The 25,926-nt window shown below is 46.3% G+C and overlaps 1 protein-coding gene across 1 annotated transcript in view; it reads left to right on the forward strand.

The window, feature by feature from the left end:
- Positions 1–15,068: 15,068 nt before the first annotated feature.
- Positions 15,069–25,926, forward strand: part of LOC109937383 (transmembrane protein 64-like) — a 32,014-nt gene continuing 21,156 nt past the window's right edge. The window contains exon 1 of the mRNA XM_020535962.2: positions 15,069–15,611. Within this exon, the coding sequence (XP_020391551.2) occupies positions 15,108–15,611 (504 nt within the window). The 5' untranslated portion in view covers positions 15,069–15,107. The remainder of the gene's footprint in view (positions 15,612–25,926) is intronic.

Here is a 25,926-nt window from a genome sequence, read left to right on the forward strand (position 1 = left end):
ATGCACAAAGCTGGAAGTTTTTAAAGAGGTAGTTACTACTCTTTTCACTGCATCTCAGATCACAATCCGAGATTTAATAATTGATGCAGTGTTCATTACATCAGAGGAATGATGATATGAAGACTGCGCCAACCATTTTGTCCACAGTGACCTGTTTACAGCAAGCTCCTTACTGGAAATGGCTGTGCTGCCTGGTCCTGTCAGTGCATAAAAGATCAGATATAAGCTACCTGCACCTGGTGGGAGCTGTCCCAGAATGATAGATGTGAACAATTCCCCTTTTTGTCACTGAGTATTTTATGTTTATGAAGGTGAGGGAGGCGAGTGCCCATTGCTGTGTGTAAGCAGTGCCAGACCAGCTGGATAGACTGTAGCTCTCTCTAACTTTCTCAGCAAATATGCCCAGATCATCCACTGCTCATCAGCTATGTGCCAAAATGGTCAATAATGTGGGTTAAAACACAAACACCTTCTACATCAGAAAAACATCAGAAATGGAGATACTGTCACCTGCTCAATCAGAGGAACAGCTGCAGGCAGAAAAAAAGACCAATAACAAGCAACTTCGGCAGGAAACATCATGAGATGATGAGGATCACACTTAATATGTTCAGCTTTGATATAATCGCCTGATCTGAATGGAGAGTGAGGGTTGGGCCTGTGTGAAGAGTGAGACCTGGGGAGTGAGATTTGGGCCTGTGTGGAGAGTGAGACCCGGGGAATGAGGTTTGGGCCTGTGTGGAAAGTGAGACCTGGGAAGTGAGGTTTGGGCCTGTGTGGAGAGTGAGACCCGGACAGTGAGGTTTGGGCCTGTGTGGGGAGTGAGACCTGGGGAGTGAGGTTTGGGCCCGTGTGGAGAGTGAGACCTGGGGAGTGAGGTTTGGGCCTGTGTGGAGAGTGAGACCCGGGCAGTGAGGTTTGGGCCTGTGTGGAGAGTGAGACCTGGGGAGTGAGATTTGGGCCTGTGTGGAGAGTGAGACCTGGGGAGTGAGGTTTGGGCCTGTGTGGAGAGTGAGACCTGGGGAGTAAGGTTTTGGTCTGGAGGGAGAGAAGATGGGGTCTGGAAAGTGATAAGGTCTGGAGGGAGAGCCAGCTGCTGAATAACACAATCATTGTCCTGGTGAACAGCCTTCTCAAACTCTCTGTTACCCACACTGAGTAATTCACAATGGTAAAACAGCTTTATTTCCCACTTCGAATATTGTATGATCAAAACTTCACAAGGAAATTTAAAAACAAAGTACAACAAACTTTGTTTTAACCGGCACCCAATGAACCAGCACTCTTGATAAACCAGCAAAAATTATATTCCTGAAATACCGGACATTTTCTGTATTTTTGCAATCTCCACGCAGTTAAGGGTGGAAGTGAGAAGACTCTCTGCAGTAAGTTTTATTTAAGGTAAAGTGATTTATGCTGTAAATAAAATATAACAGTGATGTGTATAGCCCCTGTATACTGTTTCTATTACTTTGTGTTTTTACATTGAATATATGGACCTCTTGATCAACCAGAATATTTGAACAACCAATACACTCTCGGTCCAGCAGCCAGTTAATAAAAAATTTGCTGCACTGCTTTTAATGACCCTGTGATATTTGATCCAGTTTGAAGAAATTGATCTTTCTGGAAACTCCTGGATAATCCCTACTATATACTTTTGCAAGCTACTGCAACAGGAAACAACTGAACAAACACTGTGGACCGGTCTGTCACCTAATGTTGAATTACTTTACACAGGTTTGCAGAATACTGGCTTTAAAATCACTAAAATAAGAATGTTGACTTTTCCCAGAAAAAGGCCCATGTCCACTTCCTGGTTTGTGCGTGTCAAAATTGTTTAATGTGACAACATTTGTATCACAGCCATAAGTATCCCTTCATACCACTGAAACAAGTTACCTTATTTAACCCTCGTCTTCTGAACGTACTGACTCTCAGACTCGAACAATTTCCCAAACTGATCATATAGCACCTTGCCCATAAGGGATGGTTATTTCAGGAAATTGCACTTAGGGATACAGTATGAGAGCAAAAGGTAACTTTGTACCTAGGGATCCCAAAAGTCTCCATCCCTGGGATTTTCCTCACTTGGTCTCTGGTTTATTGGCTCATCAATAGTTGATGGTTATAATTTGTCAATGACTTCAGGATATAGAAGAGTAACTGATAGAAGGAGGTCATTTGGCCCATCACGACTACACTCTGTCTCCGTCTTGGATAACTTGATGGATCCCACCTTCACTACATTTCTGCACAATGAATTCTGAACATTAAACTTAGAGCCATACAACACAGAAACAGACACTTTGGTTCAACTCGTCTGTGCTGACCAGGTATCCTAGACAGAACTAATCCCATTTATCTGCATTTGGCCCATACTCCCTCTAAACCTTTCCCATTCATTATGTAACCGTCCGAATGTCTTTTAAATGTTGTAATTGTACTTACCTCTACCACTTTGTGTGGCAGCTCATTCCATACACGCACCACCCTCCTTGTGAAAAAAGTTGCCCCTCAGGTCCCTTTTAAATCTTCTCCCTCTCACCTTAAATCTGTGCCCTCTAGTTTTGCTCTCCCCCAACCTTGGGATAAAGACCATGGCTATTCACTTTATCTATGCCTCTTATGATTTTATAAACCTTAATAAAGTCACCCCTCAGCCTCAGACGCTCCAGGGAAAAAATAGTCCCAGCCTATGCAGCCTCTCCTTATAACTCAAAACCTCCAATCCCAGCAAAAGTCTTGTAAATCATTTCTGCACCCTTTCCAGTTTAAAAACATCCTTCTGACAACAGGGCAATCAGAGTTGTATGCAGTGTTGTAAAAGTGGTCTGACCAATGTCTTGTACAACTGCAACATGACATCCCAACTCCAATACTCAATGCTCTGACTAATGAAGGCAAGCATGCCAAACAGCTTCTTCACTGCAGTCTACCTGAGATGCCACTTCGAGGAACTATGTACCTGCACTCCTAGGTCCTTCTGCTTGACAACACTCCTCAGGGCCCTGGCATTGACTGTATAATTCCTGCCCGTTTTGCCTTAACAAAATGCATCACCTTACATTTATCTAAGTTAAACTCCATCTCAGCCATTCCTCAGCCCATTAGCCCATCTGATCAGGATCTCATTGTACTCTCAGATAATCTTCTTCACTGTCCATGACACCACCAATTTTGGTGTCATCTGCAAACTTACTAACCATGCCTCCTATATTCAAATCCAAATCATTTATATAAATGACAAACAACAGTGGACCCAGCACTGAGCCTTGCCTCCAATCCAAATAAGAACCCTCTTTTAAATAAAAGATAGAAACAAAAAAAAAGTGAAGAACCCTCCTGCCCCAACACCTCCCTCATCGGACACTCCTGGAATGGGGACAGCACCAGTAAAATACAGAGAAACGTTTCCTCTACCCTATCTCACCAGAATGGAAAGTTTCCTCAACTCTCAAAACAAAAAGAAAATACCTTCAATTCTGGAAAAACAAGAATCAATAAATAAACAAAAAAATGCCCGCCCTCCCCCCTTGACTGTGTCCCCACCAACCATGTTGGGGTGGGGACAACAAGAGACTGAATTGTGTGGCTAAATTTCCTCAGCTCATTCAGAAGCAAGGGAAGATCAGGGAAGATGGTAAAAGAGAGGGAGATGTGGCATTGTTAGTCAAGGACAGTATTATGGTGGCCGAAAGGACGTTTGATGAGGACTCGTCTACTGAGGTAGTATGGGCTGAGGTTAGAAACAGGAAAGGAGAGGTCACCCTGTTGGGAGTTTTCTATAGGCCTCCGAAAAGTTCCAGATATGTGGAGGAAAAGATTGCAAAGATGATTCTGGATAGGAGCGAAAGTAACAGGGTAATTGTTATGGGGGACTTTAACTTTCCAAATATTGACTAGAAACGCTATAGTTCAAGTACTTTAGATGGGTCAGTTTTTGTCCAATGTGTGCAGGAGGGTTTCCTGACACAGTATGTAGATAGGCCAACAAGAGGCGAGGCCACATTGGATTTGGTACTGGGTAATGAACCAGGCCAGGTGTTAGATTTGGAGGTAGGTGAGCACTTTGGTGTTGGTGACCACAATTCGGTTACGTTTACTTTAGCGATGGAAAGGGATTGGTATATAACGCAGGGCAAGAGTTATAGCTGGGGGAAAGGCAATTATGAGGCGATGAGGCAAGATTTAGGATGCATAGGATGGAGAAGGAAACTGCAGGGGCTGGGCACAATTGAAATGTGGAGCTTGTTCAAGGAACAGCTACTGCGTGTCCTAGAGAAATATGTACCTGTCAGGCAGGGAGGAAGTGGTCGAGCGAGGGAACCGTGGTTTACTAAAGAAGTTGAATCTCTTGTCAAGAGGAAGAAGGAGGCTTATGTAGAGATGAGGCGTGAAGGCTCAGTTAGGGCGCTTGAGAGTTACAAGTTAGCCAGGAAGGACCTAAAGAGAGAGCTAAGAAGAGCCAGGAGGGGACATTAGAAGTCTTTAGCAGGTAGGATCAAGGAAAACCCTAAAGCTTTCTATAGGTATGTCAGGAATAAAAGAATGACTAGAGTAAGATTGGGGCCGGTCAAGGACAGTAGTGGGAAGTTGTGCATGGAGTCCGAAGAGATAGGAGAGGTGCTAAATGAATATTTTTCGTCAGTATTCACACAGGAAAAAGACAATGTAGTCGAGGAGAATACTGAGATTCAGTCTATTAGTCTAGACGGGATTGAGGTTCATAAGGAGGAGGTGTTAGCAATTCTGGAAGGTGTGAAAATAGATAAGTCCCCTGGGCCGGATGGGATTTATCCTAGGATTCTCTGGGAAGCTAGAGTGGAGATTGCAGAGTCTTTGGCTTTGATCTTTATGTCGTCATTGCCTTCAGGAATAGTGCCAGAAGACTGGAGACTAGCAAATGTTGTCCCCTTGTTCAAGAAGGAGAGTAGGGACAACCCTGGTAATTATAGACCAGTGAGCCTTACTTCGGTTGTGGGTAAAGTGTTGGAAAGGATTATAAGAGATAGGATTTATAATCATCTAGAAAGGAATAATTTGATTAGGGATAGTCAACACGGTTTTGTGAAGGGTAGGTCGTGCCTCACAAACCTTATTGAGTTCTTTGAGAAGGTGACCAAACAGGTGGATGAGGGTAAAGCGGTTGATGTGGTGTATATGGATTTCAGTAAAGCATTTGATAAGGTTCCCCATGGGGCTATTGCAGAAAATACGGAGGCATGGGATTGAGGGTGATTTAGCGGTTTGGATCAGAAATTGGCTAGCTGTAAGAAGACAGAGGGTGGTGGTTGATGGGAAATGTTCATCCTGGAGTTCAGTTACTAGTGGTGTACCTCAAGGATCTGTTTTGGGGCCACTGCTGTTTGTCATTTTTATAAATGACCTGGATGAGGGCGTAGAAGGATGGGTTAGTAAATTTGCGGATGACACCAAATCAGTGGAGTTGTGGATAGTGCGGAAGGATGTTGTAGGTTACAGAGGGACATAGATAAACTGCAGAGCTGGGCTGAGAGGTGGCAAATGGAGTTTAATGCGGAAAAGTGTGAGGTGATTCACTTTGGAAGGAATAACAGGAATACAGAGTACTGGGCTAATGGTAAGATTCTTGGTAGTGTGGATGAACAGAAAGATCTCGGTGTCCATGTGCATAGATCACTGAAAGTTGCCACCCAGATTGATAGCGTTGTTAAGAAGGCGTACAGTATGTTAGGTTTTATTGGTAGAGGGATTGAATTTCGGAGCCATGAGGTCATGTTGCAGCTGTACAAAACCCTGGTGCGGCCGCACTTGGAGTATTGAGTACAGTTCTGGTCACCGCATTATAGGAAGGATGTGGAAGCATTGGAAAGGGTGCAGAGGAGATTTACCAGGATGTTGCCTGGTATGGAGGGAAGGTCCTATGAGGAAAGGCTGAGGGACTTGAGGCTGTTTTCGTTAGAGAGAAGAAGGTTAAGAGGTGACTTGATAGAGACATACAAGATGATTAGAGGATTAGATAGGGTGGACAGTGGGAGCCTTTTTCTTCGGATGGTGATGGCTAGCACGAGGGGACATAGCTTTAAATTGAGGGGTGATAGATATAGGACAGATGTCAGAGGTAGGTTCTTTACTCAGAGAGTGGTAAGGGCATGGAATGCCCTGCCTGCAAAAGTAGTAGACTCGCCAACTTTAAGGGCATTTAGATGGTCATTGGATAAACATATGGATGATAATGGAATAGTTTAGGTTAGATCGGCTTCAGATTGGTTTCACAGGTCGGCGCAACATCGAGGGTCAAAGGGCCTGTACTGCGCTGTAATGTTCTATGTTCTATGTTCTATGAAACTAAACGAAAACAAATCCCCTCTGCTCCGTCCCCATTGAATGCTCACAGGACAGGGGCAACAGGGGTTTGAAAATTCAGAGGAAAGTCCCTCTACTTATTTTAACTAAAAATAGAATCCCCTCACACCAATCCCATTAAGCACACCTGGGACAGGGACAGTATGAGGTTTAAATAAAACCTCAACAGGACTTGCCACATAAACAGTGGCTACAAGAGCAGGTCAGAGGCTGGAAATACTGCAGCAAGTAATTAACCTCTTGACTCCCCAAAGCCTGTCCAACCATGTACAAGGCACAAGTCAGGAGTGTGATGGAATACTCCCCTCTTGCCTGGATGGGTGCAGCTCCAACAACACTCAAGAAGCTTGACACCACCCAGGACAAAGCAGCTGCTTGATTGGCACCACATCCACAAGCATCCACTCCCTTCACCACCAATGCTCAGTAGCAACAGTGTGTACTATCTACAAGATGCACTGCAGAAATTCACCGAAGATCCTCAGACAGCACCTTCCAAACCCACGACCACTTCCATATAGAAGGACAAGGACAGCAGAAAGATGGGAACACCACCCCCTTCAAGTTCCCCTCCAAGTCACTCACCATCCTGGCTTGGAAATATATCTTCGTTCCTTCACTGTCGCTGGGTCAAAATCCTGGAATTCCCTCCCTGAAGGCATTGTGGGTCAACCCACAGCAGGAGGACTGCAGCGGTTAAAGAAGGCAGCTCACCACCACCTTCTCAAGGTCAGCTAGGGATGGGCAATAAATGCTGGGCCAGCAAGTAGCACCCACATCCCGCAAATGAATGTAAAGAAAGCCCCGTTTGGTTCTTCCTTGGGGTCCAAAATCAATACAAAAGGAAAATAAAATAGGCCTTTCCAGGGCTAAAAAACCAGGAACAAACACAAACTTGAATAGTCGAATGGAGACTTAGACCACTCAATCAAAATGTCATTCCTCAAACTGATGCACTTCAGCTCTCACAGTGCCCCATCAGTGATGAAAGGCCTTCATTGTGCAGATGAGCACCCTATGCTCCTGGTCCAGGGACACTCGAGCGCAGACGTAACTGCAAAAGAGGGGCAGACCAACCAGGAATAGTGAGCTCCTCCTCAGCCCACTGCCTGGACCTGTTGATGCCCATCTTGGCCAGGCCCAGTCCATTCCTCCCAGCAGTAGGTGTCAGTAGATCACGAGCCTGGAGCTGAAGTGTAACCAAAATTCAAAGAGCAGCCCTTTCAAAAAGCCAAGAAGGGGGTGCATATAGACGCACTCAACATATACATGAAATACCCTCTCATCCAGGCCACAGAACGTGCCCGCAGTCTGGCCCCTGGCAAACTTGCTCAGTCGCTGGTTGCACAGGAACACCACGTGCATCAGTCTCCGCCCCAGACCCCCCATGTAAGAGGGGTGGACCCCTTTGTACGGGGCCCTCCACTGGGGCTCTCTGCCACTGGAGGACAAAGCATTTGGCCAAGGCGTGTCCACGCAGTGGGTGAAGACACGGCCGTGGAGAGTGTGCAGCATCAATCTGTACAGATCGAATCCCCAATGCTGTTTGAAAGGGCACCGGGAGGATATCCCTGAGACGCCTCAGATTGAGCGGCACCATGTGACGGGGGAAGGTCTGCAGTGAGGGGCCAACGTCAGTTCCGAACGGACGCCCACCCACGCCTGAGCCACATTGAGTGCACTCGAGGTGTTCGAGCCGAGTGCCTCATCTGTCAGGCTTGGGTTGTGAATCGGAGGTGGACCGACACCCTCACTGTGCTGGAGTTATCCAGTCCACTCCTATGCCATCCGGCATGTCCCCCACTCTGGTCAGTCCCATGTCCCGAGCTCTCTCCTCCCTCGGCCGGCGCAAACTGTGCTCGAGGAGGATTTGGTTCCTGAGCAGCGACTCCCGACGAGAGCTGTCACTCCCGTAGGGGGGAGAGCTCCGGCACAAGCCAACCGTATCCCACACTGTGATCAGGTCCGGATAGGGGACGGGGAATAAGAAACATCTATCGCCACCTTCTCTCTCCTACCATCAAGCCAATTTTTGTATCCGATTGGCTAACTCTCCCTGGATCCCATGTGATCTAACCTCACCAACCAGACAACCACGCAGAAGTTTATTGAAGGCTTTGCTAAAGTCCATATAGACAATGTCCACTGCTCTGCTTTCATCTATTTTCTTTGCCACTTCTTCAAAGAGCTCAATCAAGTTTGTGAGACACGATTTCCCAGCACAAAGCCATGCTGACTATCCAAATACGTGTAAATCCTTTCTCTCAGAATTCCCTCCAACAAGGTACCCACCACTGATGTAAGGCTCACCGATCTATACTTCCCTGGATTTTCTTTACCATTAAAAACATACCCACCACTGATCTATACTCTCTGCTCCTATGATGCTGCTTGGCCTGCTGTGTTCATTCAGCCCTGCACCTTGTTGTCACTGATCTATAGTTCCCTGGCTTATCCTTCTTAACTAAGGGCACCATATTAGCCAACCTCCAGTCTTCTGGCACCGCACCCATGGCTGTCGATGATACAAATATCTCTGCAAGGGGCCCCACAATCTCATCCCTAGCTTCTCGGAATATTTTGGGATATACCTGATCAGGTACCAAGGATTTATGTGCCTCTATGCATTTAAAGACTACCAGCATCTCCTCTTCTGTAATATGGAGACTTTTCAAGACATCACTGTTCATTTTCTCAAGTCCTCTCGCTTCATGTCCCTCTCCACAGTACATACTGATGTGAAATATTCATTTAGTGTCTCACCCACTCCCTCTAGTTCCACATATAGATGGCCTTGTTGATCTTTAAGAGGCCCTATGCACTCCCTAGTTACTGTTTGGCCCTTAATGTACTTAGAATCTCTTAGGATTCTCCTTAACCTTATTTGCCAAAGCCATCTCGTGTCTCCTTTTTTGCCCTCCTGATTTCCCTCTTAAGTATACTACACTCCCTATTGTCGTCCAGGGATTCACTTGATCCCTGCTATCTATACCTGACATATGCCTCCTTTTTCTTGACCAGATCCTCAATATCCCTAGTCATCCAGAATTGCTTACACCCACCAGCCTTGCCCTTCACTCTAACAGGAACGTACGCTCTCTGAATCCTCATTTACACATTTTTGAAAGCTTTCCATTTTCCAGCCGGCCCTTTACCTGTGAAAATCCTCCCCCCAGTTAACTTTTGAATGTTCCTGTCTAATACCATCGAAATTGGCCTTCCTCCAATTTAGAACTTTAACTTTTAGATCCAGTCTATCCTTTCCCATTGCTATTTTAAAGCTAATAGAATTATGAACACTGGCCCCAACATGCTCCCCCACTGAAACCTCAGTCACTTGCCCTGCCTTATTTCCCACGAGTAGGTCAAGTTTTGCTGTGGGATAAGTTTGTTTTTCTCAAATCACATTAACTTCTTTTGTGAATCACTTCAAACCTTAGTTTATGGGATTGTCCATCCCTATTTGCTCATGAATTGAGTGGCCCCACAAGGCTGGTTCAGACAGCAGTTAAGAGTTGACCATGTTGCTGTTGTTTTGCAGTCATATGTAGGGAAGGAAATCTGCTGGCCTTTGCTGAAGGGCATCCGTGAACCAGTGAGCTTTTACAACAATCAATAGTTATGCACCCACCTTTCCTTTTTATTAATTGAATTCAAACTTTGCAATCTGCCATGACGGGATTCAATCCCAGGTCCCCAGAATTAAAATAAAAACAAAAAACTGCAGGTGCTGAAAATCTGCCATTAAAAAGAGCAGAAAGTGCTGGAAAAACTCAGCAGGTCCGGCAGCATCTGTGGAGAGAGAAACAGAGTAAACATTGAGTCTGTTGTGATTCTTCTGTTCCATAGATGCTTGTTTTTAATTCCCTATGACATTTGTCTGGGTAGATTTAGCTCAGTTGGTTTGCAATGCAAAGTGATGCCAGCAGCATGGGTTCAAATCCCAGAGCAGCTGAGGTTACCATGAAGGAGTCTCCTCCTCAACCTCCCCTGAGGTGTGGTGACCCTCAGGTTAAACGACCAACTGTTATCTCTCACTAATGTGACAGCAGGCCTATGGTCGGACTATGCTGACCTTTAGTCTGTCGGGGACGTGCTGGGTGCTGGGGGGCCTGGGCTGGATGCTGCCACAGGGATTGGCACGGAGGGCGGCAGTAGACGTCCAGCTCACAGCCACTGCCATCCAATGCCTTAAAACGGCAGTGCTCGGACCTGACGTTGTGCACCAGCTGGAGGATGCTCAGATGTACGGTGGGATCCCGTCTGCGCGTACCCCTGCCCGGACGGAATTTCACATCGGCCCGGGGATCCCGTACCTCCCCGCGGGAGCCTGTGCCCCACAACCTGAGCTGCCTCCAGAACATAGGTAGTATGGATTAGAGAGGGGCGAAACGGCGGACCCTGTACAGACTGCTGCTGTACACTATCCATCTCTTCTCCTTCACCCACCACCCGGGCACACCTTACAGTGCCCATTTATCACCAGGCAGCGGGGATCCCCAGTGGAGGGCTCTCTACGCAGGAGTCCTCCCCCTTTCCCTCGGGAATCTGGGGGCGGAGGGTGTTGCACACAGCAATCCCATGTAACCGCAGATTGCGGTGGTTCGTGGTCTCCCAGCCCAACTGTCTGTTTTGTGGCGCTGTGGAGTCCGTGGACCTTGTGGATATTGGGTGTGGGTGTTTGCACTCCCTTTTTGGTTATCTTAAAGACCTTCTCCTCTGCTTTTGGTGACACTTCAGCTCCTGATCTTTGGGCACCAGGTGCGGAGGGGTACGGGTGGGTCAGAGGATCCCCTCGTGGGTCTGCTCCTGGGCCTGGCCAAGCTGATCTTTAACAGGTCCAGGCAGCGGGCTGTGGAAGGGTTCATTTACACTGACTGCCTGCCCCTCTTTCGAGCTCGGGTGTCCCTGGAAAAGGAGCACATGGTGTGCACCCACAGTCTCGATGCCTTTAGGAAGAGGTGGGCACTGCGGGGGGTTGGGGTGCTTTATCTCCCCTTCCAATTCTATTTGGATTTGATCCCTACCCTCCCCTTCAATTTCTTTTTCATGTCAGCATTGCCCTTATCCAGCTTTGGTTTTACTGGTTCCCTGGCCACATGGGTGTTTTCCTGGTGGCGGAAATATTGAATAAATTCTTTTGCACAATGGGTGTACACTGAGTATCTGCACTTACACATACACACACACACACACATACACACACACACAGATATACACACACACACACTCACACACACACACACACATACACACAACATGGCTGCTGTGGGGAAAAACAAGATCTAAGTAGTGTGGGGATAACAGAAAGAAAAGGAAAAAGAAGAAATACAAACAGGGGATTTAAAATCTCCTAAAGAATTGGAAAATAAAAAGGAAAAAAAGCAACATTCAGTCTGGGATGAACAGTCCAGTGACATGACCATTACCCTAGGCTGAAATAACTCCACAAGAGGCCGGTATCCCATCACCAAGTCACCCTTTATTTACACATGAACAGTTCCCTGACTACTGTACTACCTCATACAGTGTCAGGCACCATCTTTTCCTTTTTCATCTGATTGGACCAGGTTAACAGCCCCAATCAGGGAACTCATATTCTATGACGCCCAGCTGGCTGATCTCCTTACAATCATCAAATCACCCTTCCCCCCACAGCCCCCAACTCCAGGCTGGTCCTTATTTCTTGGACAGCCTCCCTGGGGCGTTTTAGCACTGGGTCAGGTTCCTCCCAACTCGGTCGGCAATGCACAGAGCTTGCACCTTGCACCAGGAGCGCCTCAGTAGAATTCTACTCCTCGTCCAGCGGCAAAGACATCAAGGTGGCTCCATCCACCACGTCCACCTGATTCAGAGGGGCCTTGGCCAATTCTTGATGGAGATGGTGAGCCCTTGGGTTCCGGCAGCATTTCCAGTGGTTCTGAGGGGCAGGGCACATTTTGCTCCCACATCGTTTGTGAGAATTTGCGGCTTTCATACAGTCCATGTGCTTGCTCAGGACCATCGCACCTTCCCAAACTTTATGTGTCACAGTTCTGACCTTGCTTTGACCATGCCTTACCCCTGTGGGGCCATCTCCATGATTCTTATAAACTTTGTTCCTTGTGTTCCTAATGCCGTTTCACCCTCTTCCGCCACCCAAAGGATTTCTGGGTATTTAATTAGGACTTCGCTCAGGCAGCCATTTTCTATTCAAAAAATGTTCAGCCAATCAAGGTGAATCTCTCACAACCAATTTTGTCCCATGAATCTTGGGCCTGAGCCTTTTACTATAATCACTGTAACTAAACCAACTGCTTTTCAAAAGAGACCAGAACCAAAGTTGTACCCTTACACAGAAACATGGTTGAGGTAAGGGCTGGACTGACAATTTAACATTCTGGAGAAATATAGGTGAGACAGAGGAGAGTGCACCAAGTTGGTGGTGTAGCACTATTAATTAAGGAGTCAATGACTGCAATAAGGAGAGATGATATCTTGGAAGAGTCCTCAAATGATGCTTTGTGGGTAGAACTTAGAAATGCTACTTTACTGGGAATGTATTATAGGCCCCCAAAGAGTCAGCAGGAAATAGAGGAGCAAACATGTAGACAGTTCACAGAGATGTGTTAGAGTAATAACTATACTAGGGGATCTCAACTTTCCCAAGATAAATTGGCGTAGTCATAGTGTTAAGGGTTTAGAGGATCTGGATTTCCTGAAATGTATCCAGAGGAGTATTTTGTATCAATGTGTAGAAGGCCCAATAAGGGTCAGTGCAGCACTGGATCTGGTTCTGGGGAAAGAAGCTGGACAGATGTTTGATATGGCGGTGGGGAAACATTTAGTCAATAGCGACCACAACATGGTACAGTTTTGTACAAATTTCTTCTGAACAAGGAAAAAAATAGCCTGCAAAAGAGGCTTTGGATTGGGGGAAGGCAGATTTTATTAAAATAATGCAGGATCTGGCCACAGTAGACTGGGAACAGCTCCTTATGGTGAAGGCTACAGTGGAGAAATGGGGACGGGGGCATGCAGAAAGAACTGGGGAGAGTACAGGTCCAACATATACCCTTTAGAGGGAAATGTAGGAACAATAGGTTCAGAGAACTATGGATGTCTAGGACAATTCAGGACTGGATAAAGAAGAGTAAGGCTCTTAGCAAGTCCAGAAGGAGAAATTCAGCTATGGCCTTAGAGGAATACAGAAAACTTAAGAAAGCAATTAGAAGGGCAAAAAGAGGCATGAGAAAGGACTTGCAAACAGGATTAGGGAGAATCCTAAGCTATTTTATTAATAAATTAAAAGGAAGAGGTTAACCAGGGAAAGAGTAGGACCCATTAGGAATCAAGGGGGCAACCTGTGTGTGAAGCCACAGGATATTGGAAAGGTGTTGAATGAATACTTCTGTTCATCTTCACGCTGGAAAAAAAGAGAACGTAGGTACGGAATTCAGGAAAAGGGACTGTGAGAAACTTGAGCAGTTTGAAATAAGAAATGGGGAGGTATTGGAGGCTCTGTCACTCTTAAAAACAGACAAATCCCCTGGCTTGGATGAATTGCATCCCAGGCTGCTGTGGGAGGTGAGACAGGAAATTGCAGAGGCTCAGACACAAATTTTCAATTCCTCTCTGGCCATGGGGGAAGTGCCAGAGGACTGCAGGATAGCTAATGTGGTTCAACGTTTTAAGAGGGGTGGTATAGATGAACCAGGAAATTATAGACCGGTGAATCTCACGTCAGTGGTAGGGAAACTACTGGAGAAAATTCTGAAGGAGCAAATTAATACCCACTCGGAAAGGCATAGGTTAATTAGGGATAGTCAGCAGGGCTTTGTCAGAGGAAGGTCATGCCTAGAAAATTTGTTAGATTTTTTTGAAAATGTGATCAAATGTCTTGATGAGGGAAGTTCAGTTGATGGAGTTTATGTGGATTTTATCAAAGCTTTTGACAAGGTCCCACATGGAATACTAATTGAGTAGGTTAAAGCACATGGAATTGATGGAAACCTAGTGAGATGGATCGGAAACTGGCTTGGTAATAGGACTGGAGGCCGGTGTCCAGCGGTGTACCACAAGGACCTGTACTGGGACCCTTATTATTTGTTATTCACACAAATGATATAAATGAAAATGTCGGGGGAATGTTAAGCAAATTTGAAAACGACACCAAGATTGACGGAACGGTTAATAGTGAAGATAATTGTAGGATACAGAAAGATGTAGATGGGTTGGTCAGATGGGCAGACCAGTCGCTGATGGTACTTAACCCCGATAAGTGTGAGGTGATGGACTTTGGAAGAACAATCAGGATGAGGGAGTATTTAAGGAATGGCAGGACACTGGGTAGCTCAGTGTAACAGGGGAATCTTGGGGTAATTAGATGGGGCTCTGATGTCGGGGGCGGGGCTCTGATGGCGGTTGCCGTGTGCTGGGGGCGGTCACCATGCGCAGGGGGCGGTGCCCGCGTGCAGGGGGCGGTCACCACGCGCAGGGGGCGGTGCCCGGCTGCAGGGGGCGGTCACCAGGTGCCGGGGGCGGTGACCGTGTGCTGGGGGCGGTCACCAAGCGCAGGGGGCGGTGCCCGGCTGCAGTTGGCGGTCGCGAGGTGCCGGAGGCGGGGCGCACCTGCAGGGGGCGGGGCCCTTCCGAAGGGGGCAGTGCCCGGGTGAAGGGGGCGGGTCCCGTGTGTAGGACTCGGTCGCCGGGTGACGGGGGCGGGGACCGTGTGCCGCGGGCGGGCGGTGTGACGGTGGGAGAACGCGGTCGTGGCGGTGATGCCGAGCGGTGTGAGGGGTGCTGTGCTGCCGGGGGAGCCGCTGTCGGTGTCGCGGTTCCGGGCCTGCTCGGCTCGCTGCTGTTTCCTGGCCGTTGCCGTGGGGACGGCGCTGGGCGGAGTGGCGTTCTGGTCGTGCCGGCGCCTCGTGCTGCGCTGGCTGGAGGGTCAGCAGTTCCGGGCCGGCCTGCTCCTCTTCAGCCTGGCCTTCATCCTCATCTCCTTCCCCTGGACCTGGGGATACACGCTGCTCAGCTTGGCACCGGGATACCTGTATGGCTTCCAGCGGGGGCTGGCGGTGCTGGTCTTTGGGGTGGCGGTGGGCACCCTGGCAGCTCATCTGGTTACCCAGCGCTGGCTGCTGGCACCCATGGGTGCCCTGGTCAGAGGGAATGCCAAGCTCAGTGCCATCATCCGAGTGCTGGATGGTACCAGTGGGCTTAAGGTGGTCTTCCTGGCGAGACTGACGCCCATCCCCTTTGGACTCCAGAACGCAGTCTTTGCTGTAAGTTGGCACTTGCGAGTTCTTTCTTGTCTCCTGTTCCTGTCTCTGCGACCTCCTCCACCCCACAACCCTTGGAGATCTCTACGTCTCTAGCTTCTTACCTGACCCTCTCTTCCTTTGCCCTGCCTTTTTGTTGTCGTTGGCCTTAGATTGGTCAGCTGGCTCATAATGCAGAGGGATGCCAATATCGCAGGCTCGCTTACCTGTCCCAGCTTAAGTCCCCTGAAAGCTCAATCTTCTCTACCTCACTGCCTGTCATCTCTCAAATGAGAAACAGTCTCCAGTTCTCTGGGACTATGGCCACTTTCACTGTGTATTCCTTGCTGAGCTTTTGAGTTTCCTGCTTAAGCCTTTCTCTTCCTTAAGATCTCCTTAAAACCAGCCTCTTTGACCAAGCTTTTGTTCATCTATCTTTGGTATCAAACTCTGTCCTATTAGTCTACTAGTTTTGTAACATGCAATTGTTGTTGTTAAAATAAGTGCTGTTTGAAGATATGACAGTAATCTTGGAAACTGATACAATGAAAATCACAGAAGAATCAGGAACGGAAGTAAGTTGTTTGGTTTCTCAGGCCTGTTCCATTATTAGAAAAGATTATTACTTATCTCTTTCTGCCAAATCCTTGATTTTCTTGAAGACCAAAAGTCTGTCCAACTTAGCCTTGATAGTGTTCTATGATTCAGCTGCTTTGACTGTCTGGGATAGAGAATTTCAAAGATTAACAGCTCTCCTTAACTCTCTCTTCACTGGGAGACTCTAATTCTGAAATTGTTTTTCCCAGTACCAGATTCCCCCACAAGAGGAGACATCCTCTCGCTATTTACCCTGTCAAGATCACTTCGAATTTAATGTTCCAATGAGATCACCCTCATTTTTCTAAATTCCAATGAGAATAGATTGAGGCTGCTCAGTCTTTAATTGTAGGGCAAGCGTTTCATGTCAGCAATGAATTGAATTGAATTAGCTTTATTGTCGCATATACTCAAATGAGTGCAGTGAAAAGTTTAGAAGTCGCCACTTATGGCACCATCTTGGGTACAAAGTACTTAGGTACAATTCTTCAGTAGAAGTTCTTAGGAAAATTAATTAGAAAATAAAGAAATAAGAAGTCCAGTTTTACAGATCATAGGAATAAACTAAAAAATAGAGAAATAAGAAGTTCAAAACAACAGTCCTTCCAACCCAGTCCATGCTGGCACCTAGCCTCCAGTCCTTACTGGGCTTCACCTCGAGAGTCTCGAGGCCGGGAGACAACTCTGGAATCACCTCAAGACCAGAAGTCCATGTTCGGGTCACACCAGACCAAAAGACCACCATGCCAGGCCGAAAGGATGCCTTGTTAGGTCCACACTGAGACTGAGAGTCCAAGTCTGCACTGAGACTGGGAATTCAGGACGTCACCTAGAAGAAAGAAGGGAGAAAAGAAAAACACGAAAGAGAGAGAAAAAAAAGAAATGAATGGAGCAGATAAGCTCTGGCTGAAATGTCCTACTTTGCCACCATCTTGGATTGATGAACCTTCTCTGAACTTCGAAGATATGCTACCCCCTCCTTAAAAGGGGGAAAGTAAGCAGCACTCTATGGTGTAGTCTCTCAAACACCCTACATGGTTGTAACAAGACTTTATCTTCCTAGAATTAAAGAATAACATTTTATTTGCCAAACTAAATCCTTGCAGTACCTACCCACTAGCATTTTGTGATTCATGCCATGTGATTCAGGATCATTTAAACATTAGAGGTCATTGTATCTTCATTCAAATCAGTGGTTAACATGTAGTTAGGAACATAGGATTTAGGAACGGGAGTAGGCAACTCAGCCCTTTGAACCCGCTCTGCCATTTAACATGATCATGGAAGATCTTATCTGGTCTCAACTCCACTTTCCTGCCTGCTCCCGATAGCCCTTTATCCTGCTTTTCATCAGAAACATATCCATTTCATTCTTGAATCTGTTGATTGATTCTGCCTCCACTGCACTCTGGGGCAGTGAGTTCCACAGATTCGCAATCCTCTAAAAGAAGTAGTTTCTCTTCATCTCAGTTTTGAACTTACCTCCTCCCACTCTATATCTATGACTTGTTCGAGATTGTCCCACAAGGGGGAACATCTGTTCAATGTCCATCTTATCAATCCCCATTAGCATTTTATATAGCTCAGTCAGATCCCCCCTCATTCTTCTGAACTCCAGCGAGTACAAGCCCAAGTTATTCAACTGCTTCTCTATAGCAGCCCTTTCATCCCTGGAATCAATCTGGTGGACCTCCTGTGAACTGCCTCCAGTGCCACCAAATCCTTCCTCAAGTACGGAAACCAAAACTGGACATGATACTCCAGCTGTGGTCTCACCAAGGCCTTGTATAATTGTAACAACACTTCTTTACTTTTATAATCCTGTCCTTTTGCAGTAAATGCCAGGACTGCATTTGCTTTCCTTATTATATGCTGCACCTACATATCCACTTTCTGTGATTCACGCACTGATCCCTCTGCATTGACACACTTTCAATCTGTTTCCCATTTAAATAATTTACCTTTTTATTGTTAAAACCTCACACTTAGAGTCATACAGCATGGAAACAGATCCTTCAGCCCAACTCTGGCCCATTCCCCTACCTTATTGATATCCATCTGTAAATTCTTTCTCTCTCATCACTGCCTGCTTTCCCACCTATTCATAGTATCATCCACAAATGTTGCTATGTTACCCTCTGTCCCTGCTTGCAGATCATTTATATAGCTGTAAATAGTTGAGGTCTGAGAACTGAACCCTGCGGCGTTCCATTAGTTGCAGTTTGCTATCCAGAGAAAGACCCATTTATCCCAACCCTCTACTTTCTATTGTCAGCCCACCCTGCTTCCTAGCCAACACTCTACTCCTAGCACCCTTGGAGTCTAACCTTCTGGATTGGTCTTCTATGCGGCACATTGTCAAATGCCTTCTGGAACTCTAGATATACCACATCTGTGGGATCCCCATTATCCACCTTGCTGGTTACATCCTCAAAGAACTCCAGCAAGCTTGTCAAGCATGACTTGCCCTGTGTGAAACCATGAATTGAGCTTTGTTTCTCCAAGTGTTCAGTTAGCTCCTTCTTTATGACTGACTTCAGCAACTTTCCCACAAGAGGTCAAACTAACTGGTCTAGGGTTTCGCACTTTTTGCCTATCTCCCTTTTGTTTTGATTAAGGGTATCACATTAGCATGTTTCCAATCCACTGGTACCTTTCCAGAATCCAGGGAATTTTGAATATCAGAACTCATGCATCCACTATCTCTGCTGCCACCTTCTTTAAGAACCATCAAGCTCCAGGAACTTGTCAACCTTTATTCCTATCAATTTACTTAATACCTTCTTCCTAATTTCACCAAGTTCCTCTGTAGTAACTGCAGTTTTTTGGAAAGGAAATATTATTTTCCACTGTGAAAACAGAGACAAAATATTGCTTTGGCGTCTCTGCAGTTTCTGAGTTTCCCATTACTACCGCGCCATTTTGGTCCTCTAAAGGGCCACCATTTAGTTTCACTAGTCTCTTGTTATATATTGATAGAAGCTTTTAATATCAGTGCTTATGTTTTCTGCTGGTTTCCTTCCGTAGTTCGTCTTAGCTCTTTTGAGTTTGTCTTTAGTAACCCTTTGTTGACATTCAGAGTTCGGTCAATCCTCCAGAGTGCCACTACCTTGTGCAGTTTGATATGCCTTAGATTTTGCTTTTATGTTATCCTTGATTTCTTTGTTAAGCCATAGATGATTTTTATAATTCCTCTTCCTCTCGGGTATACTTTACATGAGAGGTATTTAGCATCTGCCTAAGCATTTGCCACTGGTCTTTAACTGTCCTGCCCTTCAGTATTTTTGCCAAGTCCACTTGAGCTAACTCCTTCCTCAGGCCTGTATAATTACCTTTGCCCAGCACTAAAATTCTTGTATGTGACTGTCTTCATCCTTTCAATTTGAATTTGAAACTTTAACATCTTGTGGTCACTCCATCCAAGAGGATCCTTACTGCAAGACCATTTACTTGATCCTTCCTCATTACGTAATACCAAATCGAAAATAGCCGAAGGGCCCACAGTGTGAACCTGTACCCACCCCAATCTCAGGAGAGTAGCAGTTGGAACCCCATATTTTCTGTCAGCCAGGATGAAAAGGAAAGTGAAATTAACAGACTTATTTGCAATTTTCTGTGTTTCCCTTCTGCACTGGTTGGGAAGTGCTGAGTATGCATGTTAGAGGAGGACAAAACTAAATTCATCTGTAATTATGCCCCAGATTGAATAGTATTCCCGCAAAATCAATGACCACTTGTCCAAACACAGGAGAGGCATTCATGTTGCTGCATCACTATCACCAAAAGAAATGGTGGACAATCCATAAAAAAAGTATTTTCAAAACCTCGGCCCTGAGTTTCAGAGGAATGGCAGTCGCACGGATTGTGACTCAGCTCCAGCTTTACATTAAGAAAGAACTTTGCATAGATGAAGAGTTTCTGATCAGGGCTCCTTGAAAAATATGGAGTTGTTTAAATGTGACCAGTCCCTCATAATGCAAGGGAAGGCAAACTGTGCCCTATTTTCACAGCAATCAGTCGCTGTATTCTGTGACTTAAAGATCCAGCATCACAGGCAGCCACTTCGAAAGCTCCTATGGAACTGTAGGTATGTAAGGGTAAGTGAGAGGTTAGATATCAGTTGGATAGGGGATAGCCTGCCATGAAGGAAGAGTGCCAGAAACAAGTTGGCAAAGGGGCTAGGTAGATGAAGCGTTTTAGGGTAGGTCAGGAGATGTTTGGTGTGTGACAGAAAGCGGGAGTGGTGTTGGGATGGCAGTAGAAGGAGGGTAGAGGGTTGAGTCTCGGGGGAGAGGTAGAATGGTGTCAGGGCCCAGGAGTAAATTGGGTTTGTCAGATCCTGTGGTTAAAAGGGATCTGTTGGGCCCTGAGTGGAGTGGGGGCAGTGGTGTGTTTGTTCCAGGGACGGGCAAGTTCGGGTCCCAGGGGTAGATGCAGTGTTGGCACCAGGTCTGGAAGATATAGTTTAGGGTGTGTGGTAGACTTTCTGCCAGTTGTATAGATTTAGACTAGGTTTTTAATAGTCTTAACTTTTCCTCAGGAACTTAACTGTTGCAGAACCCTCTGACTTCTCTGATTTAAATACGTACATTCAGAAGTTTTCAGGTGCTGGGGAATTGCCCATTGGAATCTTCAATTCCTCCACATTTCCCTCGGAGTGTGCTATGTGGGAGATTCTGCAGGATTCCCACACACAGTTCCCGTTGACACTGCAGGAGCAACTGTTTGGCCATTAGAAAATCTGGGTGTTTGGTCACCTCAAACCTGGCACTTGAACTGGGGGAGTGCTGCACTGTCAGAAGTGCCATTTGCAAAGGAGGCTGTTATGATATTCTCTGTTTTAGCATGTAACTGATCTCAGGGGTCACAGAAATCACTGCCGCCACCATTGAAATTCTACACCCTTCTGAAACCCAACTGCATGTAGCAAGTAGGTATCTGGAGACTTACTCTTCTGCCTCGAGCCTAGATGAGTACATAGCTTTGGCTGCTTCTAGTAAAACCTTCTTGTGTTCCTTGACTTCATGTTTACTATAAGCTCTACAACGCAGTAGGCGTGACCATGGAGACCGAGCCAGGATGTGTCTTTGCCCATCGCGGAATTCAGCTGGAGAACAGCGGCGCCAGGCTCTGTTTCAGAGTGGCAGCTTGGCGTAAAGAACAACCAGCAACTTTTGTCTCACTTAGCAGTGCAGAAGGCAAGGAGGCAGCTTATGGCTATGGGAGCACTGACATTCACCAGGATTGAATTGGGCTTCCATTCAGTTCACCCACAGAATAAAACGGTGACTTTTCTCTTCAACTGTGGATCTGATCATCTCACCCACAGCTGGTGTGCACACCTTGTCCTGGACCAACATTAGTACCAAAACAACTGTAATACACTGTTCCCTGCCATGGTCACACACTCCTGGATGGATGTACTAAGACGGTCCTGCATCAAAGGACACACGAAGCACAAAGAAATGTTACTGAGTTGTCCCATATCCCGAGGCTGCAGCTGATGCACCTTACAACCTCACTATCTCTGGAGCAATGCAGAACACAGTGAGCATTCACTGCATTCATGCCCTACATAAGTATCCGCACTGATGGCACTGCCACTCCTCAAGACTGTGAACGTTTAAGCTGATCCCTCCACTCGGCTCCACACTTGTGAGATTTGTGAGAGGCCATAGGCGAGGAGCAGGTGGAGGTGTAACACACCTTGTAGAGCCTCCTGAGAAGAAGCTGCCAAGGTGCCTGTCTATCACTCCATCTCCTTGTGGGTGCTTGCTGGCATTACCCTTTCTCCTTGAGAAGAATGGGCACTCAGAGGGAGGATCGAGGTGTCTGGTGCCATTTTCCCTTGCCAAGGATACTCAGTGTCACTGTTCTTCCTGCTGGACCTGAGTCTCCACAGCAGCCGATGCTGTTTCTTTGAGGAGAGCCAAGTGACCGGGTTCCAGGACCGCTGCAGGCCGTCCTCCATCTTCATACCTGCCTGCCGCTCCCCTGCCCCCCTCAAGCTGCAACCTGAACCTATCAGTTATGGCCAAGTACAGGAACACATCTGCCTGGCACACAGCAGCTACCTCAGGCTCCCCTCCCTTCACTGACGTCACATGTCGGTGATATGTCCACCCAACTGTGAGTCTAAGCTGGCTAATGTCCACACCGTGGTGACTGTCTCTGTTGGAGAGTAAAGGTAAACATGGTGTTGGTGTTTCCTCTGCAGGTTCACAGGCTTCCTCCTCAGACATACTGGTGTAGAGGGTCTCAGGCTGTGGCCTCTTCTACTAGGCCTGGTGCTGGCTGCCATTAGTGCCTACAGGAGAGAAGAGGGAGAATTAGTTGGTGAAGATGCAGAATATATCATACACATCGAGGTGTGTGCCTTTATGCGCATCCGAAAGGAGAAGAGCACTATATGTTGCTCACGGGGCTTTGGGGCCATTGCTATCCCTCTGTCATGAGAGGAATAGTTCCCATTCTTTTCTGTTGGCCCTTCCTCAGAGGAGGTGAGGATCTTTATGTCTGGCACCATCTCCACTAGTCCTGGCCCCCTCAGCTGCAGTGAGAGAGAGAAGGTTTGAATCTGGTGGCCGTGTGCCTGGGAGCAGGGTTTGTGAGGATGTATAACCATGCCACAGTCAGTGAGTAGGAGGTACAGTGCCTCAAAGTTTGAGAGTATGAGGTAGGTGGAGCTCCAGAGTGCATATGATGTGTCTGATACAGTCTCTGCCTTTTGTGAGATCCCTGTGCAGAGGGAGAGTTAGACTAAGCAATGCTTCTGAGAGTATGAGTTGGCACAGAGAAGATGGTGCCACTTAATATTCATTTCCTTACACCACCAGTTCATGAAGGGCAATGGTGTGGAGTCTCTCTGCTTTTTGAGCCCAGGTCAGACAGGTTCGATGAGGTGGCCTCCTGGTATCATCCCCCGTGAAGATGGCCTCTATTCTGTCCCTCACTCCATGCAACGGTAGCTGTACCAAAGCATCACTGAGCTCGGCAGAGAGTTTCTGTCACTTAGCGGGTATTTCTCGGGTGTTGTCACCACAGAAACTCCAGGCGAGTGAAGTGGTGCCCAGTTGCTGTTTAAGTATGGAGCCAGAGCCTGTCTCTCAGGAAAGTATGGCCAGGGACGAGAACTTTCTCGTTGCTTGCTACATCTGATTCACGAGTCTTTCTCGTGACATCTTGATGTACGCACTTGATGAGGTAAGAAACACGTACCTATGTGACTTGAACTGTACGTTGGCCAATATGATGCCATCTTGCAAACATATTTGCACTCCACAAGTACTTAAGCACAAGTAAACCCCACATTGTTTGTTGGTTTGTTGATCCACACCCATAACCTTTGGATCAAATGAGATGTGACATTACTTCCTTCGCTTTCTTAAACTGGTCCTCGAAACACGGAGGTGGGCACAGAAGACCCCACTCTTCTTGAAGAAAGGAAGGGGGGCTTCCTTGGTAAATAAAAACGGAAACAGCTGAAGAAACTCAGCAGGTCTGGCAGGAACTGTGGAGAGAGTAATAGAGTTAATGTCTCGAGTCCAGTATGACTGCTCTTCAAAATGTTGCCAAAGAAATCAGAAGAAAATGTCCAGGAATACAACACACTCACCATTGCATTACGGAATTGAAAGTGCTGGCACTATAATGGCACCCGGTCAGGTATCACTTGGGCTCTCTGGGTGAATACTTTCAGTTAACCTTTCTGGCCCTTGCCCAGCTAGCCTGCCTCCCTCAGACACCCTTGGCCAACCACCTTGACTGATGCCCATTACCCTCCAGTTTCCCTCAGTCATCTTCTATGCCCCATACAACTTAGACCGCTGCCACCCAGTGTCACTCATGGTCTGGTGTAGATGAATGCTTCCCAAAGGAGGCAGAACAGCAGCTACTCGTGTCAAAGTGCAGTACCTCACCTGTTGCGCATTGTTTTTGCAGTTGAGGCCACTTGTAGCGAACATGGATTTGGATGAGTTTGTCTCTTAATGTTCAGGTTTGACATGTAAGTACACAACAAAGGGCTTCCCACCACACACTGTTACAAAGCTCAGCCTGCCTTTAAAGTTCGGCGAATATAGTTGCAAATTTTCATCCCAACATTGGGAACCTGGTTTTTGGCACAATTGAGTACCATTACCCTCCTTGTTTCTCACCCCTGAAGGCAGCACAAGATTCATTTGTACGTCATTTATCTACAATTATCAGTCAAACTAACAATTCAAAGAGGTGATAGTATAAAAAGAAGACAGTTTGGTAGCTGGTTTCTCAGGGCATGTTTTATCACTAATCCCTCAGCAATAACAATTTCACTTCATTAAAGCTTTAAGCCAGTTCTGAGGAAGGGTCACTGGACCCAAAATCTCCGCAGATGCTGCCAGACCTGCTAAGCTTTTCTAGCAATATCTGTTTTAGTTTCTGATTTCCAGCATTCACAGTTCTTTCAGTTTTTGCCAAGCTTTAAAACAGAGAGCCACTCAGACATGGTAGCAACACTGTACTGGATTCTGAGCGAGTGGTTCACTTGCCATTATACAACTGTGATCTGTTCTGGAGTGGGACAGGCAGAAAGTAAAGGTTGGTGGTGTAGCTTTGTCAGTACGAGCAAAAAAAAATCTTGGATCAGAAGATGTAGAATCCATTATGGGTGGAGGTAAGAAATAACAAGGGGAAGAAGTCACTGATATAGGCCTCCTCACAGCTGTATGGCAGGACAGAGATTAAATCAGGAAATATTGAGGGCACATAAAAAGGCAGTACACTAATTGTAGGTGACTTTAACCTCCATGTAGATTGAGAGAGTCAGATTGGCAAAGTTAGCCACAAAGGAAAATTCATAGTGTACTCACGACAGTTTCCTAGAATAATACCAGGGATCAGGCTATTTCAGATCTGGTGATGTGTAATGAGGCAGGTTTAACAAATGCTCTCAGTAAAAGATCTCCTAGGAAACAGTGACCATAACATCGTAGAATTTAGCATTCAGTTTTGAGATGGAGAAACTTCAGTCGAAAACAACCTTGTGAGCTTAAATGAGGGTAATTACAAAAGAATGGAGAGGACCAGGGAAGGAGTTTAGCAGCAAAGATGCTTGAGGAACAATGGCAAGTGTTTAAGAAAATAGTTCATTGCTCATATCAAACATATATCTCAGTGAGGAATAAAGATTCTAAGAGAATAAACCAGCCACGATGAACCAACTTAAAGGTGCATCAAATTGAAATAAAAGACACCTGTTGTGGCAGAGATTAGTGGTAAGCTAGAGGATTAGGAAAGTTTAAAAGTCAAGAAGACAACCAACAAAAAGAGAGAGAAGATTAACTTTGCAAGTAACATGAAGACAGACAGCAAGAGCTTCTTAAGGTAAATAAAAAGGAAGAGGAAAGCCAAAGTGAACATAGGTCCCTTTGAAATCGAGGCCGGGATAATAATGTTGGGGAACCAGAAAATGACAGAGGAGTTGAATAAATGCTTTGCATCAGTATTCACAGTAGAAGCTGCTACTAATCAAGGAGGAAGGGAAAATCATGAGGGGCATAAATAGTGTGAATAGCCGTGGTCCTCTTCCAGGGGCAGGAGCGTCCAAAACTAGACGGCATAGGTTTAAGGTGAGAAGGGAGAGATTTAAAAAGGACATCGTGGGCAACATTTTAATTCAGAGGGTGGTGCATGTGTGGAATGAGTTGCCAGAGGAAATAGTAGAGACAAATATAATTACAACATTTAAAAGACGTGGACAGGT

The sequence above is a fragment of the Rhincodon typus genome, chromosome 15, assembly GCF_021869965.1.
Source record: "Rhincodon typus isolate 14 chromosome 15, sRhiTyp1.1, whole genome shotgun sequence".
Classification (NCBI taxonomy): domain Eukaryota; kingdom Metazoa; phylum Chordata; class Chondrichthyes; order Orectolobiformes; family Rhincodontidae; genus Rhincodon; species Rhincodon typus.